The 18456-nt window shown below is 44.2% G+C and overlaps 1 protein-coding gene across 1 annotated transcript in view; it reads left to right on the top strand.

Moving 5' to 3' along the window:
* The window catches only part of GALNT8 (polypeptide N-acetylgalactosaminyltransferase 8), a gene marked incomplete at both ends in the record, with an annotated part of 117368 nt that overhangs the window by 89621 nt on the left and 9291 nt on the right, over positions 1-18456 (top strand). Inside the window, 1 exon segment of the mRNA XM_080810288.1 lies at positions 8117-8274. Coding sequence (XP_080666414.1) covers positions 8117-8274 — 158 coding nt within the window.

Below are 18456 nucleotides of genomic sequence, written 5' to 3'. Positions count from 1 at the left end.
CAGACCAAGTTCTGTGCATCTCATTAACAAAGTCAAAGATTACAATGTGCATCTCTATTTACTTTTCTAACTAAAATAGACCTTTTTGGAGCCAACATGGGGTTTGAACTCATGACCCTGAGGATCAAGACCTGAGTTGAGATCAAGAGTCAGACACCTAACCCAAGTAGACATTTTAATGAAAATATTCAAGCATGCCTTTACTAAATGCCATATTTTAAAAATCTTATTCACAAGACTCAAGGCAATACTAGCAGTGAGCTCTAAGTAACCAGGCTCTTCAGTCTTCTTTCCCATGCTCCTAAATATTGTTTTCAAGGTATTCTCCCACAGTACTGCAGGGGCTGGTACCTCCCAGTTGGACCCAGTTCCTCCAGTGCTGGGACTTAAGGCCACTGGGCAGCTCTTTCTGCTAGGTGTTCTTTGTGCTACTAAGGGCTCTTACCTTTGACTCTGCTCACCCCAGGAAAGACATGATGCTCACTGTCTACTCCTCCACCCCAGCCGGCCCAGGACTAGGTTCTTTCTTCCATGGTTTCCTTTCTGTGTTTAGAGGTAAATGGAGAGAGGATGTGGTGACTCTTAACCTGCCGTTGCCTTTGGACCTGTTGCTCCTTTTCAGGACATCTTGGGCTGTGAGGAGTTCCTGATAGCCAGTTCTTTCTTTCATCTTTAAATCTTTAAATCCACCAGAAGTTTGAATAAGTGGACTGTGGAGTTGGTGGGCATCACACCTAATTCTGGGTCTCTCACTGACTTGCTCTGTGACCCTGAGCAAGTCACCTGCCCGGCGCTCAGCAGGTGGTAGCTCTTGGTATTATTCTCTGGCCCAGTGTTTCCATCTGTAACATGAGATGGTTGGACCAGACAATTTTTGAGTTTCTGCTTGAAAATTCTGTGGATGCTTCGCTTACTCATTGAATGTACAGCTGGTTCCCTTGATAACTTGGCAAGCTTTATTGCTTGGCTTTTGCCACCAGAATGATCTTTTAAAAAGAGAGCCAGAGTTACTAAATTTCAACTTAATATAGAACCATTGGATTTCCGGGCTCACCCACTCTAGTCTCTTATTTTACAGGCAAAGATCAGAACTCACCACTTACAAATATATGGAGCAGGTTATAGCAAAATTTTGAAAGAGATGTAATAATTTTTATGTAATACCAAGGGGGATAAATTGCTTCTCTCTTGCTTTTCCTCCTTCCCTCCTTCCTTTCTTCCTGCTTTCCTATTTTTCTTAGATGAGCTCTTAGTTATTAAGTGCTTCCAGATCTTTTTTATTTCACAGTTGCAAAATAAACATTTCTCGGTTTTGGCTGTGTCAAGTACCTTGGCATTATGATTGGAAAAATGTTGGGCATGGAAAGGCACTTCTATATTAAGGAGAAGCAGGGGAATGCAGACTAGCAGGGGTGTTAACTAGAATTCTCTGGGTCTCTGGATCCCCATTTGCAGAGGGAACCTGTAGAAAAGACGGAGGAAAGAAAAGGTGGTACAATTCTTTGATATCCTCAGACCAAGTAGAAGATGACTTTTTCCATTTCTGGGAAAGTGGTAGTGACCCCAAGGGCAGGTGTAGGGTTGTATGTTGGCCCCACTGTGCTATGCGGTGACTGTGGATAGAAGGGTCTTGGTTGGATAGAAAGTGTTCAGCTCTGCTCTTCCAGCTCAGTCTTGAGAGCTGAAGCTGCACGTCCAGACCAGGGCTCCCGCTGTGCTGGATCCCAGTCCTATATGGCTGTGCTGGTTCCCAGTCCTGCATAGCTATACTGGTCTTGGTGCTTTTTGGTGTCTGTTCATCATCCCTATCTCATTTAGCTTCCCTCCCTATTGTTAGTGTGCCAGATGAAGCAGCAGAACCCTGGACAGGGATAGAAAGCTTATGTGGGCTCCCAATGCACTGTTTGACTTTGAACAATTTGCTTGAAACGTTTTATTTTCTGGCTTTTCTGCTTACTAAGGAAAATCGTACAACTCAGAAAAATACAAGGAAAAAATAAAAGACCCACATAAAAAATAAAAAAATAAAAGACCCATAATCCCAAAGTCAGAGACATTCAATGTTGGTCTATTTTGGGTTTTTCTTCTAGACTAGCTCTGTCTCTGTATCTATATCTCTATAGATGTCATAATTGTATGTCATTTAAAAAAATTCATGTACCTCTAATATTCTCATGCTATGATTACATAACCACCATTACATACACCATGGTTTGCTAACCTAGTCCCTACTGTTAGACATTCAGGTGTCTGTTCTTCTGAATGATGCTACGGTGACTATTTTTAGTATGGATATCTGTCCACATTTATAAGTATTTCCTTAGGCTTTATTCCTGCAAGAGTCAAGAAGTATGAACAAGCGAGCAGCTTATGTTCTAGACTCCAACTTTCTCACCTACAATAAAGCCCAGCAGAAACCCCAATAATAGCAGCAAACACTTCCCCAGTGTACCATGTGCCGGCCCTGTTTCTAAGAGCTTTGCGTGTCCTAACTCATTTAATCTCCCCGGTGGCCCTGTGGGTAGCTCCCTGTCAGAGAAGTAGCTTGCCCAAAGTGGCGCAGCCGGTTAGGAGGGGGTAGGATTCAATCCAGGGGGTCTGGCTCATAGTCCTTGCTCTGAACTCCTCTGCTCATACGGCCCCCAAGGAAAGAACTAAACCCAGGGATCCCTAGGCCTCCTTTCCTCCTCCCATTAACTGCATTATTTTATCCTACACTAGCCATGTGCCCGGGTAACATGGCTACCTGGTAGGAGGTCCCCAGCTCCTTGAATCTTCATCTGCCTGTTTGTGTGCCTGATGAGGTGGGGGTCTCTCTGTGTGCGAGTGGGTGTGAGTGGGTACGTGTGTGGTGTGTGTGCCTATAGAGTTTTGGGAATGGGACGGAGCCAGCAGAGAAGTGTGTGAAATGGGAAAACACGAACAATCTATTGACAAAACAATAAAACACCGGCTATCTCTGCTATCCATTATAGATAACATCATGGTTTCCTTTTTATCTTAAGGTTCTCAGGCTCTTTAGCTGGGAAATTTGTCATTTTAAAATTGGATTGTCGCCTCGGTGCAGCAGGGATGGGACTGGCTGTGGCTGTCTAGCACAACTCCATCCCAGGAGCACATGTCTCCACCTATTATCTGAAGTGTCCCTCCTCTCCCTGAGCTGCTACGCCTGCACTGTCCAGAGCATTGCTGCGTATGGCCATTCATCCCATAGGGAAAGAGATCATCGACAGACTCATCCCTGGAATGATATGTCCACGCTGCTTCTAGTGCTTGCTCAAGAGAGAGACTGCTGAGCCTCCTTGGGATTCTGACCTAGCAGATCTGGGAGAAGCCAGGAATCTGCCTTTATAAGACGTGTGCTCCAAGCAGTTACCTTCAGGAAGTTTGTGAAACCTTAGGCAGTGGGTCTCAACCTTCATAGGGCATCAGAACCACAGAGAAGTTTTTAAAAAAAATACCACTTCCTGCCCCCTTGGCTGTCTTGACCCCTCTCCCTCCCCAATTTGAATAATTGCTCTAAGATGGGGGTCCAGGTGCAGCATTTTTTTTTTTTTAAAGCTTCTCAAGAGACTTTTCATGTGCAGCTGGTGTTGGGAACTACTAGTCTAAGAAATTCTGGTGAGAATAACTTCACACTTTTACATTTAAGTGCACTTCACATTATAGACCTCCTTCACAACTGCACATCAAAACAATTCGCTAATGTCAGTAGAGCAGGCATTTTTATGATTGACCCTGGCCCAGAGATGTTGACCGAATGGCCGAAGGTTGCATAGCTTCTCCCTAAGTCAGCAGCAGTGCCCAGGCCAGTCCTGCCAGGCCCCCTGGGAGGCGGCAGCCTCCCCTCCCCTTAAGATCTTCTAGGATCAGGTCATCTTAGCTTCCATCAGCTGCCTCGCCTAGTGTGGATGATGGGCTCTTTCTGTTCCTTCTCACCCACACCCCTCCTCTTGCAGCTGCTCCTCCTCTGAGAGCATCCTTGGGAACTGTGCAGTTACGCTTTCCTCCCCTCCCAAGCTGTGTCCCGCCTTACGGTTAGATAACGGCTCTGAGGGACAGAAGCCCGGGGACCTGGACAGGGCACATCACCCACAGCAGTCTGACCTCAGCCTCCAATCTAGCCCTTCCCTGCTGGTCCTCTGCAGTGAGTGCAGTGCAGGACAGGAGCAGGGAAGTCACATCCCCCAGCAGCTGCCTGGGTGTCAGTGGGATACACTCCCTTCTCCCCAGCTGGAACCTCACGTCCTGAATTCTCACAGTCACCCCCAAAGCTTCTCCCCCCTGCACCTACGCACCCTTCCATTCCACCTCCCCCCCCCCCCTCCCCAGCCTTAAAGCCCACCTGAGTCCTTCCCGTGAGGCTGCTCTGGGGGCCGGAGGCCCTTGCAGTGTTGAGTCCCCACTCTGGACATCAGACTGATTGGAGCTGAACAAGGTGGAGCAGGGAGAGAGGAACACAACCAGGTAACCGCACGCTCCCCTTCACCGACCTCCACCCCGCAACCATCTCTAGGCTCAAACTCTCCCGACTCAAACCAACCACTCTGGCTGCCCTTTCCTCTCCCTCTGCTTGTTCAAACCTTTACCCTCGCGCAGGCTGTGTCCTGGAGCGGCTCCCAGCGACTGCGGGCTCACGGTGTCAGGCTCCTGCAGCCTCCTTCCCCCGAGGCTGGGTGCGGGGGCGGGGAGGAGGCGGGGCCTTGCCTCCGCGGCAGTGCGGGCCTCAGAACGGCGTGTCCGTGCCCGGGGCAGGATTCCCCTTCACCTACTATTCAGCAGCCTTGTGACTGCGAAGCTGCCGTAGTCCGCAGATTTCTGCAGCGGTCTTGTCTTTCCCACGTCTCGGGCCTGCCCGCTGCGGGTTGCTGGCTGATTTGGGGGGTTGGTGTGGAGGGTCAGTCAGGGTCCTCAATGACATTTGATACCCCCAGGACTGAATTTCAGGAAAGGCACATGCTTTGCTGGCAGGGCTGGCCCCCTCCTCTTATACAACAACCCTATGTGGCTTTTCTGCCCCATCGGAGGATTTGGAAGGAGGCCAGTAGGGATGGGATGGACAAGCCCTCCTTTCTCAAAGCAAGGGAAGCAGTGAAGTTTCCCATGGTACAGAGTGACTGGTTTGGTGAATCTTCACTGTTCCTGTTGGATGTCATCAGATAGAACGGTTCTAAGAGGGTCCAAGAACCTTTCACAGTTGCCCCTGCCACCTGCAACGCTTGAACTGCCCTGTCGTCCACAAGGCTGAGCCTCCAACAGCTAAGTCAGGACACTTGGCCCCCTGGCTTTGGTGGATTGGAGGAGGGTTGAATCTGCACCGATCTGAGCCTCTTTCCCAGAAACTCTCAGTTGGGACAGATCAGTCTGGGCTAGTCTCTCTTGGAAGAGATGGAAAACCTCCCAGCCTCAGGAGCTGGAGGGGGGTCATCTATTACACAGATTCACTTTTCTATCTTATATATGAAAAAAATTGAGGTCCCAAGAAATCACACGATTGGGCCAAGGCCACATGGCTGTTATGGTTACTTTATTATAGAGCTGGTTCGAAGTCCAAAGTGTTGACTCACTTACTGTCTTGACTAAGTGATGCCTCTACAACTAATTTCCTATGAAAATCTGTGTTCTGTTCAGATTTTGAAGAAATCCTAGTAGCCAGGCCCTGCAGGGGAGCCTTATGGGGTGCCCACAGACTTCAGCATCAGATTGACCTAGGTTCGAATCCTGCCTTTCCCACTCACTAACACTGAGACTGTGGGCACAGTTCTTATTCTCTCTCTCTCTCTTTTTAAATAATTTTTCTTTTAGAATTTATTTATTTATATATTTGAGAGAGAGAGAGAAAGAATGAGCAGGGGAAGGGGCAGAGGAGCAGGGAGAAGCAAATTCCTTGTTGAATAGGAAGACCCTGGCGGGGCAGTATCCCAGAACTCTGGGATCATGATCTCAGCTGAAGGCAGCCACTTAACTGAGTCACCTAGGTGTCCCCATTTCTCACTCTCTTGAGGCTGGTATTCCTCAACTGTAAAATGGGAATCATTATACTTATTTCAGAGAAATATCACAAAAGTTTCCTCATGTGGATAAGATGTGCTTAGCACAGAATCATTGTTCAATAAAAGAAAGAAGGCTTCTTGGCCAAAATACATAATAGTTCTCTCTTCTCTTTCCCTATGCTCTAAATTCTGTAGCTGGCTTGTTTTCAGAATTATTTAGCACCTTCCCACTTGTAGTTGGGAGAACAGGGGGCTTCCTTGTGTTTTTTCTCCAGACTCCAAGGGAGGTGACTCTGCACAGAACCTGGCTATCAACCTGCTAGGCCTAGATCATTCCTCTCAGACTTGGAGCAACTTAGATGTAGAGAGAGACCTGATAGACCCTGGTGATTTGAAAGAAACAGGTTCCTCTCTGTTACTTTTTTTTTTTTTTTTTTAGATTTGTGAAATCCATTCAACCTGTGATCTGATCTTTATTAAAGGACTACTCTGTGACCCCCTCCCCCACCCCGGGCTGGCAGGTGGCTTGCTGAGTAAGAGCATATGAAGAGTACAGGGCATAACTGGTAGAAAGAGACTCTTCACACCTGGTCATTTCTGAGGCCATGGGCATTGGCCTGTGGACCTCTGAGACAATGTAACTTTTGAAACTCTTTTGAGAGCGATGAGGGAGAACACTGGCTTGTACCTCCTGACAGCTATGCCTTGTGACCTCACAGAAGGAACTTTTGCTGGTCTTGCAATGAGAAAGCGTTCTTTCCTCCTTGTGTCATTTAAACCTTAAATCACCACATCTGAGCTTGACTCCTAGACATTCACCTCTTCCTAGAACAAATCCCCATGGAACACCCATCTCACCGGGGCCAGAGAGGATCCCACCTCCCTCCACCTCCTCTTGGATTCCCATCTCTCTGAACCCTGAATCTCCTTCAAACACCACCCAGCTCATATCCAGCTTCCTTCATGAAGTCTTCATATGGACTGACCTGCTCATTTTGTACTTAATGGAAGTTACCTTGTGTTGATACGTACATTTTCAGATTCTAATCCTTTCTACAGATACTTATAGCACCAGTCCTCAGCCCTGAAAGGGTTGACAGCCTCCTTAAAAAGTATGTGTCTTGGAGCACCTAGGTGGCTCAGTTGTTTAAGCATCTGACCCTTGATTTTGGCTCAGGTTATGATCTCAGGGTTATGAGATTGAGTCCCAGATTGGGCTCCACCCTGGGCATGGAGCCTGCTTAAGATTCTCTCTGCCCCTCCCCCCAATCATTCTCTCTCTCTCTCTCTCTCTATCTATCTACATATCTGCATGTGTGTATGTGTGTCTGTCTCTGTCTATCTTAAGTGCATTTGGACTATCATTTCCTTGAAGGCAGGAGATTGCTCTCATCTTTTCTTAACTCAGCAACACCATATCAGGGAAATATTGTCTTCATCGAACCGTAGTGTTTAAAAACAAAGAACAAAATACCAAAAGATCATTTATTATCTCTTATAACTTGGAATCTTGAGGAGGGAAAGTTCTTGGATTGTTAAGTGATTTAAATATTGCTATGTAACAAACCAGTTAAAAACTTAGGGGTTTGAAGCACCCATTATTTCTTAGCTCCCAATTCAGCAGATCAGAAATTTGAGCTGAGCTTAGCCTGGCAGTTCTTTTGGTCTTACCTGACCAATGCTTCCTTATGCCTCTGTGATCAGCTTTGTGTTGATAAGATGGTATTCCTTCTAGGGATTGGCTGGTTGTTGGCCAGGAAGCCTTAGCTCCTGTCAGTGGAGCTGACAGCCCTCTAGCAGGTGGCCTGGGATCTTTCTTGTGGTGGATGCAGGAGCCCAAGAGCAAGCAGACGTGTCAAAGCCACTTGAGACTAAGAGTTAGAATGGGTGCAGACATTTCTGCTGTATACTATTGGCTAAAACAATTCACTAGGCAAGTCCAGACTCAAGTAATGAAGAAGTAGACTTTGCCTTTTGGTGGAAGGAGCTTCAAAATCATATTGCAAAGGGAACATGAAGAGTTTGAACCATTTTTGTAATCAGCCTGCCATAGCCATAGTTGGGTTCAGAGAATTCTATTCCTTGGGACTCGCTTGTCTTTCATGTCTTTTTACAAATGGCAGCATTTCCAAGTACCATCCCTTCACACCACAACATCCAAAAGCAGGAAAGGACAAGCTTTTCTAAACATGAGGAAACCTCCATGTGTCTCCCACCAACCTCTCTTAAGCCACACTTAGGACACAAGCCCATCCTAACCAATTTTATAATTTTATTAGTGGTGGGTAAGATTACTGTTCAACATATTGTTGGGGGGGCCCAATGTCTTTGAGGTGCTTCCCTTCTAGACACCTGAACAAAATAGGGGTTCTGAGAGCAAAGAAGCAGGGGAGAGGGGTGGCCGCTGGGCTAATAGTAGGGGGTGGAGGAAACAACTTACACAGTATCTTGTGCCATAGATGTTTTTCTTTCTTTCTTATTTTGGGATCTAGTTTCTTTAAACCAGCAGACCAAAACACACCCAGGACCTAGTTTTTGTTTTGTTTCTGTTGTTGTTGTTATTGTTATTTTTTCTTTTTCTTTCTTCTTTTCTTTTCTGGACAAAATGACAAGATGGAGAAACTCACCCCAAAAGAAGGAATAGGAGGAAGTACTCACAGCCAGGGTTTGGATTTAATCAATATGGTTATAAGTAAGATGTCTGAACTAGAATTTTATTTTGTTTTAAAGATTTTATTTATTTATTTGACAGACAGAGATCACAAGCAGGCAGAGAGGCAGGCGGTGTGGGGGCGGGGAGGGGGGAGAAGGCTCCCCGCTGAGCAGAGAGCCCGCTGAGCAGAGAGCCCGATACGGGGCTCGATCCCAGGACCCTGAGATCATGACCTGAGCCGAAGGCAGAGGCTTAACCCACTGAGCTACCCAGGTGCCCCTGAACTAGAATTTTAAAAGAATGACTATAAAGATACTAGCTGGGCTTGGGCGGGGGAAGCATAGAAGAAATTAGAGAATCCCTTATTGTAGAGATAAAAAAAAAAATTAAAGTCTAGTCAGCCTGAAATAAAAATGCCATTACCGAGATGCAGTCCCGAGTGGAGGCTATAAAAAAGAGGATGAACAAGTCAGAAGAGAGAATCAGTGATATAGAAGATAAAATGATGGAAAACAAGGAAGCTGAAAAGAAGAAGGAAAGAAGATGATTAGATCATGAAGGTAGACTGAGGGAGCTCAGCAATTCCACAAAGTGAAGTAATATCCGTATTATAGGAGTCCCAGAAGATGAAGAGTGGGGAAAAAGGACAGAAGGTTTCTTTGAACAAATTATAGCTGAGAATTTTCCTAATCTGGAGAAGGAAACAGGCATTCAAGTCCAGAAGGCACAGAGAACTCCCCTCAAAATCAACAAAAATAGGTCAACAACTCAACATATTATAGTGAAACTTGCAAATTACAAAGATAAAGAGAAAATCTTGAAAGCAGCGTCAGATAACAGGTCCTTAATCTACAAGGATAGACACATACGGCTGGCAGCAGACCTGTCCACAGATACCTGGCAGGACAGAAAGGGCTGGCATGACGTATTCAACATATTAAATAGGACAAATATGCAGCCAAGAATACTTTATCCAGCAAGGCTGTCATTCTAATGTACATTCATATTAAGCCTGCATGTGTCAGGCCCTGGAGAATCAAAGGTGGGTAGCACGTTAATGTTTTTAGGAAAGAGATTGTAAGAGATGGCAGACACATGTAAGCAACTGACTGTGATAGTATGGTGGGTGGCAGACACTGGGGGGCAGGCTTTCCTGGTGTCCCTCACTCAACGCCACTGCTTTCTGACTGAGGGAGTAAAGTGCAAAGACGAGTGTAGGAATCAAGGCACAACTTTATTATGAATCCAAAGTAGCACCCAGTTGTGTGCCAAACTCAGGGCTCTGGAGTATCAGGCTGAATTAAAACATAGCTGAAAACACACACACACACACACACACACACACACACACACACCACAACTGAAACTGCAGACAAATGATGTGGGGAGGGTGCTTTTTATTCCTATCTACCTTGTAACCAGAATCTGTGGCCAGCTCTCTTGGCAGTGACTTGCAGGAGGAAGGGAGAGAGCAAAACTCCAAGGTGGCCGGAAGCCCACTTTCCCAGCTGCTTTCACAGAGTGAGGGTCACATGGACGGAGAGGAAAGTAGCCTGCTGTGACCCAAGGAGTCGGGAAGTGAAAGGTGGGCTGGTTATGAAGACTGATTTAAGGCACAGCAACTCTGTTAACTAGTAAAATGCAGCCCAATAAATGTTTTGGGCTCTAGTCTTGTAATGAGGAATGTAACCTTTCTGGGAAGCCATATGGGGAAAACCATAGAGGTGCTGCTGTAGAGTCATGTAGCAGGTACTCAGGGTAAGGTAGGAAGAGTAACGAATTCTTCCTGGGGAAGGTGTCCCAGGGAAGTGGACACGTCAGCGAGCCTTGTAGGAGGAGTCCATGTTTTCGAGATCAAAGAGAAAATTCTTAACAGAAGGAATGGCTTGCTAGAGGCACAGATTCTGAGAAAGGGATGATGTGTTCAGGGAACTGGGAGTGTGGGTCACATGGGGTAAAAGGGCACAGGGGAGGCTGGAAGATAGGTTGGACTCAGACTGTGAAGAACCACAAAGCTGCTAGAAGTTGGATTCATTCTGAAGGGAATGAGAGGGAGCAAGCAAGAGTTTTCAGTCAGAAGCATGGCCCTCTCAGATCCCATTTTGAAGGGATCCCTTTGGCTGAACTGGGAGCACAAGCAGGAAAGAGACTAGGGGTGGGGACCCAAGTCCACTCTAGCCACGACAGCCTGACACAGGTGAAATAAAAAGCAGTCCGTAAAGTGTTTGTGGCATGGAAGAAAATGTGATAAACTTTGAAAGTGCTACTGGTAACAGACACCTAATTTTTGGGGAATACATGGGCACTTTTGCAAGGTTTCATAGCAGAGATGCCATAACTGAAATCCGATTTTACAAATGGAAAAAAAAAAAAAAAAAGCAGTTTGACTTTTGGTCAGTTTTATTACTGCTTTTAAATCCTCTGCCTTTAGGGGGCGGCAAACCTCTCTCAAGGACCAAACTTTGGTGTACCTTGGATGGAAGGCTCCTACAGGAATCCAGGTAGAAGAGATGATAGTCGCTTACTGAGCATGTGTCGGGAGCTCATGGGTGGATGGCTGAGTGTGGGCTCTGCAGTTCAGAGGTGGATTTGAAAGGAACCTTTGTATTTGGGGTTTTGCTGTGCGAGGCTTCAGAAAATTGTCCTCTGAGAGTTTCTTACTAGTGGAACATGTGCACACACACTGGGAAGGCAAGGAACAGAAGTGGGATGGGAGTGGTTGTCATCATCCCACTGACCTCATGGGGCAGAATGTCACAAATGCCATCTCTTCTGGGCCACTGCTCTCCGCCTGACCCACTCCAGGAGCCTGAGAAGCTCTCTCCAGCCTGCTGGGAGGGGGTGGCAAGGAACAGCGTCTCTTTTGTTCCTGAAACTTCCCCCATAAAATAGTCAAGGCTGCTGGGAACTAGTCAAGGGGAGATGTTTGACAAATAGGCGTTTCCCACTTTTCAGAGTCACTTGGACCATCAGTATCACATTTATTGGGGCTGTGCTTGAAAAGCCATCAGAGGTCCAGGAAGCAATGCAGCTGTCCTTACTTTCTGCCCCCCAAGGCTAGCGCCTACAATACTCATTGGCAGCCTTGCTGTGTGATTGCCACAATGCTACTGCTTTCCCTGGGCAGCAAAGGCAGGGGCAGAGGCTCCTATGGAAGCCTGGAGGAGTGGAGGCTAGCAGACAAAGAGTTTTGGTTTGTTTCTAATTAAACCTATTTGTCAAAAGCTTTGCTATTTCTATAATCTTAAAAGTCTGAAGCAAGGGGTCCAGGCGTAGATTCAGGAATTCCTTACCCGAAGTCATAGACATGTTCCTCATCATATTTTAGTGTTGATTTATCTAAGCTATGACACTCTTCTCTTGCTAAAAGAGCCAGAGAAACACCTGCATATAGTAGATACTTGTGATTTTTCTTCATTTGTTTGTTTGGGGTCTTATCTGTTTGCTGTTGACCTGTTGCTTGACTTTGAACAGAGCACATCACCTCTCTGTTCTACCTTCGTTTCAGAATTACTATGAAAGTCACAAAACCATGATGAATTGCACATAGAATGTCACGTCACAGGTAAACGTGCAGGAGTCATTTTATTTTTATGTATTTTTATGTATTTTCAGGAAACCGAAACAAGGTTTTGGAAAACCTGGTGATTCCTCTGTCTCAGGCCTGCCTTTACGTAGTTCATGTCCAGCTTATACAGTTTTAGGCAGTGTCCATAAACAGTGGAAAATTTTGCAGATATTTGGTTAATTTCAACAATGGGACTGACCTTGATTAACTTGACATGACTCAAGTGAGCCAAAAACTTGCTTTCAGATCATAATCCTTGCTTGGAAATTGGAGAAAACAGTAGTAAGGCGGGGGCTTCCTGTACTCACTTTAAACTGAGGCTCTGTTTGGGCGCTTTTTATATGCTTGGCTTCAAATCAGAGCTATTTGTGGGAAGTTAGGCTTTCTGGTGGTTATTTTACTCTAACCGGTAGTGAACCAATGGAAGAATTCTCTCTGTGGCATGAAACTGGAACTGAGAATTCCAAGTGAGCACTGGGAGGTGTAGTGGAAGGATGCAGACTCAGTGTCTCGGCATACTGGCCCCATGCACCTGGCTGTGTGATTTGGGGTGCATTACTTAACCTCATGGAGACTCGGTTCCCTCATCTGTGAAATATAGAAAAGACTGTCCATCTCAAAGGATGGGTAGTCTTATTCGTGAGATAATGTATTTAGCTTGTCCTGAACATACTCAGTGATTAATGTAAAATATAGCGATTAGTATAATTAAGCTGTAGAGCTTAGGTGTTGGTGATTCTGTAATTAATTTGTTTCAGTTAGTTTTCTTTTGGTTATAAGAGACCAAAAATCTGGCTCAAACCATCTTAATCCAAAAAAAAAAAAAAATGTTTGGGACCCCTGGTTCCCTGGTTGGCTCAGTTGGTTTAGCGTCTGCCTGCAACTCAGGTCATAGTCCTGGGGTCCTTGGACGGAATCGTGGATTGAGCTCCTTGCTAAGGGGGAGTCTGCTTCTTCCTCTTCCTGCTACTCCCCGGCTTGTGCTCTCTCTCTTTCTCTCCCTCTCTCTGACAAATAAATGAATAAAATCTTAAGAAAAAATTCATCAACTCATATAACTTCAGCTAAAATTGGGCATCAGTAGGCAGAGCTATGGTAGAGCAGGTGAGACATGGCAGGGTGTAGGGGATGAATGATCCCTCAGTAGGACCACCAAATTTAGCAAATAAAAATACCCATGTCCAGATAAATTTCATAAAAACTTCAACTTCTGAATTTTTGTAATTTATTGAAAAATGCTGAATACAGGCCGTTTAGGATGCCCTGAGAAAGTCAATACAGGAAGCAGGACAAAAATAATTAAATATGGGACATATTCCTCTACAGGATGCCTGGCAACCCTTCTCCTTGGGGTATTAACACCAATTAAATTCTACTCAGACCTGTAAACTGTGCCAGTAGATTGAATTAATTTCATCCTCATATCAATCATATTAACCAGACCTTTTGCTGGAAAATGCACAATAAATCTAAGGTCCATACTACATTACTTGAAAAATGATAAAATTCTTCTGAAGAATTTGGCTTAAAAAAATAATAAAACTGAGCTTTAGGTACCATATAACCCAAGAGTTAAGTTTTTAATCTCTCTTGATATAATTTTGCTGTCCATGTTGGTTTCAGATGGCAGTAAGATGGCTAGTAACTCCAGGCACATATTCTTCTGGGTTCTAGTCCAATAAGAAGAGTATTTCTCTTGACCTGACAAAATCCTATAATCTGATTTTCATTGGTCAGAATTCTATCTCATTCCCTTATCTGGGCAAATTATTAGGCCAGGGGAATGGCATGCTCTGATTGGATATATAACTGGATCACATGCACACCCTTGGAGCCGAGGTTGGAGTCAATTTTATCCAAAGCATGTGAACTGAGCCTGGGGGCTGGGGATGGTTCTCTGAAGGAAACTGGTGCTCTGTTGCAAGAAGAAGTGATAAAGTGATGTTAGGTAAAGAAAAAAAGTAACTCCTTCAACCCCAAACAAAATGAACAAAAATAGCAAATATCTACTATATCCAGTATTACTGTGGTTCTTTTAGCAAGAGAAAGATGTCATAGCTTAGATAAATCGACACTAAAATATGACAAGGTTCACGCCCATGACTTCAGGGAAGGAATTACTGAATCCACACATGAATTCTTTGCTTCAGCTTTTAAGATCATATAATTATCAGTGCTTTTGCATACTTCTTTTTAAGAAAGCTACAAGTACATTTTTAAAATTGTAATAGAATCATTGTATCATTCTGATTATTAAGATAATGTAACATGAAGGGATACGGAGCAAAGTAAATTACCAGTAACCCCACAATCCAGAGGTAACTCCCAACAATATTTTGGTATAATTATTCCAGATGTTTTTCATGTATGTGTGGGTGAGGAATGGTGTCTTACTACAAATATTTAAAAATAAAATCAAACTTAAAATTCCTTCATTACCCTTTTAAATTTAACAATATGTCTGGACATCTTTTCATACTGATAAATATAGATTTAAAAAATTACAACTTTAAGGTCGCATACATTTGAACAAAAATACAACCATTTAACCACTCTTACCTTAATTCCATTTTTTGTGATTATGAGCAACACACTGGAGAAATATCCTTACCTGTATATTTATTATCTAGTAATTTCTTGTGACTAAATTCCTAGAAGTGGAATTGCTGTGCTGTTAATTAGGTTTAAAGATTTGACATGAATTACTAAAATACCCTCCAGAAAATCATGCCTGTACTGGGTAGGGTTGTCAGATAAAATAATTGATTTGCCCAATTAATGAAATAAATAAAATAATTAATTTGCCCAATTAATTTGAATTTCAAATAAGCAGTGAATTTTTTTTAAAGATTTTATTTATTTATTTGACAGAGAGAGAGAGAGAGAGAGATCACAAGTAGGCAGAGAGGCAGGCAGAGAAAGAGGGGGAAGCAGGCTCCCCGCTGAGTAGAGAGCCCAGGGCAGGGCTTGATCCCAGGACCCTGAGAGCATGACCTGAGCTGAAGGCAGAGGCTTAACCCACTGAGCCACCCAGGTGCCCCATCAGTGAATAATTTTTTATATAAGAATGTCCCTAATGGGTAAACTGGGTTTTTTGCTTGTTGGTTTGTTTTCTTTTTAGCTTAAAAGGAAAAACATTCGAAGAGAAAAAAAAAAAAAAGAATGTCCCAAATATTGCAAAATCATCTGAAATTTAAATTTAACTGTGGATCCTGTAATTTTTTTTTAACATTTGAGGGCTATTTTAATTAAACAGCATTGCTGAGTCTACTAAAGTTCTAGGCAGTATATAAAACACTGGAAATACAAAGAGAAGCACAATAGATTTCCTTTCCTTGGAGGAGGAAAGGAGCCTGTATTTTTATTTGCTCAATCTGTCAACTCTAAGACTGGGTATAAATCTCAGTTCACAAATCCGTTAGTGGCTCTGCAACCTCATTGGCAGGCTAGGAGTCCCGGGCCTCAGGTCTGGCCTTGGTGCACTCAACAGCCATTCCCTGCAAGGTCTGGTGATCTCCACGGATACAACCATCTAGTAGTGTGTGGGTCCCTGCTTTTATTGTCAGCCTCTGAGCTCTGACCTGGATGTAAAGGAGGGATCTCTGCTTCTCATATTAAATGGGCTGCTAGGGATGCTGGGTGGCTCAAACAACAGGAATTCATTTTCTTACAGTTCTGGGGGCTAGAATTCCATGATCAGGTGCCAGCAGGTTTGTTTGTGGTGAGATCTGTCTTCTGGTTTGGAGACCATGGCTTTCACACTGTGTTCTCATATGACCTTTCCTCTGTTCACACACACAGAGAGGGTCAGTGTCTACTCCTTTTTCTAGGACACCAATCCTATGGGACCTGGGTCCCACCACTATGACCTCATTTCAGCTTACATTAATTACTTCCTTAGGAAACCCCACCTCCAAATATAGCTATACTGGGCATTAGGGCTTCAGCATATGGGTACTGGGAGGTCACAAATATTCAGTCCATAACACGTATCCTTAAAGGTGTTCTCCTCTTACTCTTGCTTTCAAAGACTCTTGAGGAATTCAGACTTTTGAAAAACAAAACAGGCAACTCCTGCTTATAAATAGAATAACAAAATTTGTCATTTGGATTAAAAAACTTGAGGAAGAACTCCATTGAAAGATGTGTAACCTTTATAAATTGAATATAATTTGTCAAAGCAACATATCTTCTTCTTCCTTTTTTAAAAAAGATTTTATTTATTTATTTGAGACAGAGAGCACAAGTAGGCAGAGAGGTAGGCAGAGAGAGAGGGGAAGTAGAAGCAGGCTCCCTGCTGAGCAGAGAACCCAATGCAGGGCTCTATCCCAGGACCCTGAGATCATGACCTGAGCCGAAGGCAAAGGTTTAACCCACTGAGCCACCCCAGCAACATATCTTCTAAATACTGTTTTTTGGCACACAAAGCCATCTTGTAGAAACATAAAAAGTGCACTCTATCGCTATCTCTGTATCTGTCTATCTCCTGGAACTATATTGACAACAGTAATGGTCTTAGCTTCCAGCTACTAGTTACTCTGCCTTATACAACAATATTATCTTAAAACCTCACAGCGTGAGACAGCTTCAATCCTTGTTTTCAATTATTAGATGAACAAGAGTAACTGGGCTTAGATCAGCTCTGTGGCACTGCAAAAGCAGTGTGTGTGTGTGTGTGTGTGTGTGTGTGCGCATGTGCACATGCTCGCGTTTTCTGTGTAGAAGGGATATGTGTGATTTTCAGTTTCTCTTTTAGAGTTTTCTGCAGGCCCTTATTGCTGGAACGAGGTGAATGAGTGTCTATTTTCTAGGATCAGAGAGTTATTTCTGTCTTGAAAAATGCTAAGATGTGGTTATTGAAATGAAGAGAGAAACAGAAGAAATCACCAGCTCCGTATGAGAGTGTTCATGGCATCCAAACAGCTCTGAATATTCTAGGTGGGCTGTTGACATGATGGGTATTAAATGGTACCTTGTTTGTTTGTTCATTTATTTAAAGATTTTATTTATTTATTTGACACAGAGAGAGAGCGCAAGTAGGCAGAGAGGCAGAGAGAGAGAGGCGGGGAAGCAGGCTCCCTGCTGAGCAGAGAGCCCGATGCGGTGCTCAATCCCAGGGCCCTGAGATCATGAACCAAGCTGAAGACAGAGACTTAACCCACTGAGCCACCCAGGCGCCCCTTAAATGGTACCTTGTTTAGTCGGCATTTCATTGGTGATTATAATGGACGCACATGCTCTTAAAGGTAATGGTGAACACCAAGCCGTGAGAGTGTCCTGACAGTTTCACTATCGTTGTCTGAAGCACAAACCCCAGCCCTCAACTCACTGCATGCTACTTTCCCACCACCACTTTCTAGGAAGGTGTAGGGCTTTGGTGATACACCCAGAGGAGCAAGAAATTTTATCAAGCTCAAGTTTTCAAGGAATGCCAAATTCTACATCACTCACAGAAATGGCAGAAAACTTGGGGAAGAGCTGTTGAGCCTAACTTTGAAAACAGTGATGAAGGAAGCGAGTGTGGATACAAGACTGAGACAGTCAGTGGTTCACACTGGGTCCACCAAGAGGCAGGATCATCCAGATTTCTGGTCCCAGCCTTCTGCTTGTGTGGCATGGCCAAGCTCTGGGGAAGGCAGTCCATTTGGAGAGTGACCCCTGCTAGCTATTTCCAGAGACCGATTTTGGCGGCAAAGGAAGGTGTCCTTAAAAATACCTGCATGGGGGGAGCACCTGGGTGGCTCAGTTGGTTAAGCACTTAACTCTTGGTTTCGGCTCAGGTCACAATCTTGTGGTCGTGGACTCGAGCCCCACACGAGGCTCTATAGTGCAGAGTGTGCTTCAGATTCTCTCTCCCTCTCCCTCCCGTTCTCTCTCTCTCTCATAAATAAATAAAATCTTAAAAAAAAAAGAAAAAAAATACCTGCATGGGGAATTCTTTAGTTTAGTATTGTTCAATGATATTACATTGTAGACATGAGAAATTTAGGATTCACCATGACTATTTTAGCTTGTGTCTGATAGGGAGTCTTATTCTCTAGAAGGAACTTTAAAGAATATTTGGCTTCTCATTCAATTCTGAATACGTCAAAAGAAAACAGTTGATTAATTTACACTTGTTTTAGTCAGCAAAGGGTTAAGTTAATGTTGGGTTAGCAGATAGTCTCTACTTGCACAGGAATCATAAACAAGAGGTGCTCAACATTAGATGTTCAAATTTAGACCCCCCTCCAAGTGCCCTG

This window comes from Martes martes, assembly GCF_963455335.1.
Source record: "Martes martes genome assembly, chromosome: 8".
NCBI lineage: Eukaryota > Metazoa > Chordata > Mammalia > Carnivora > Mustelidae > Martes > Martes martes.
Note: the sequence above shows the minus strand (reverse complement) of the source record. Positions and strands in the feature narration are given on the sequence as shown.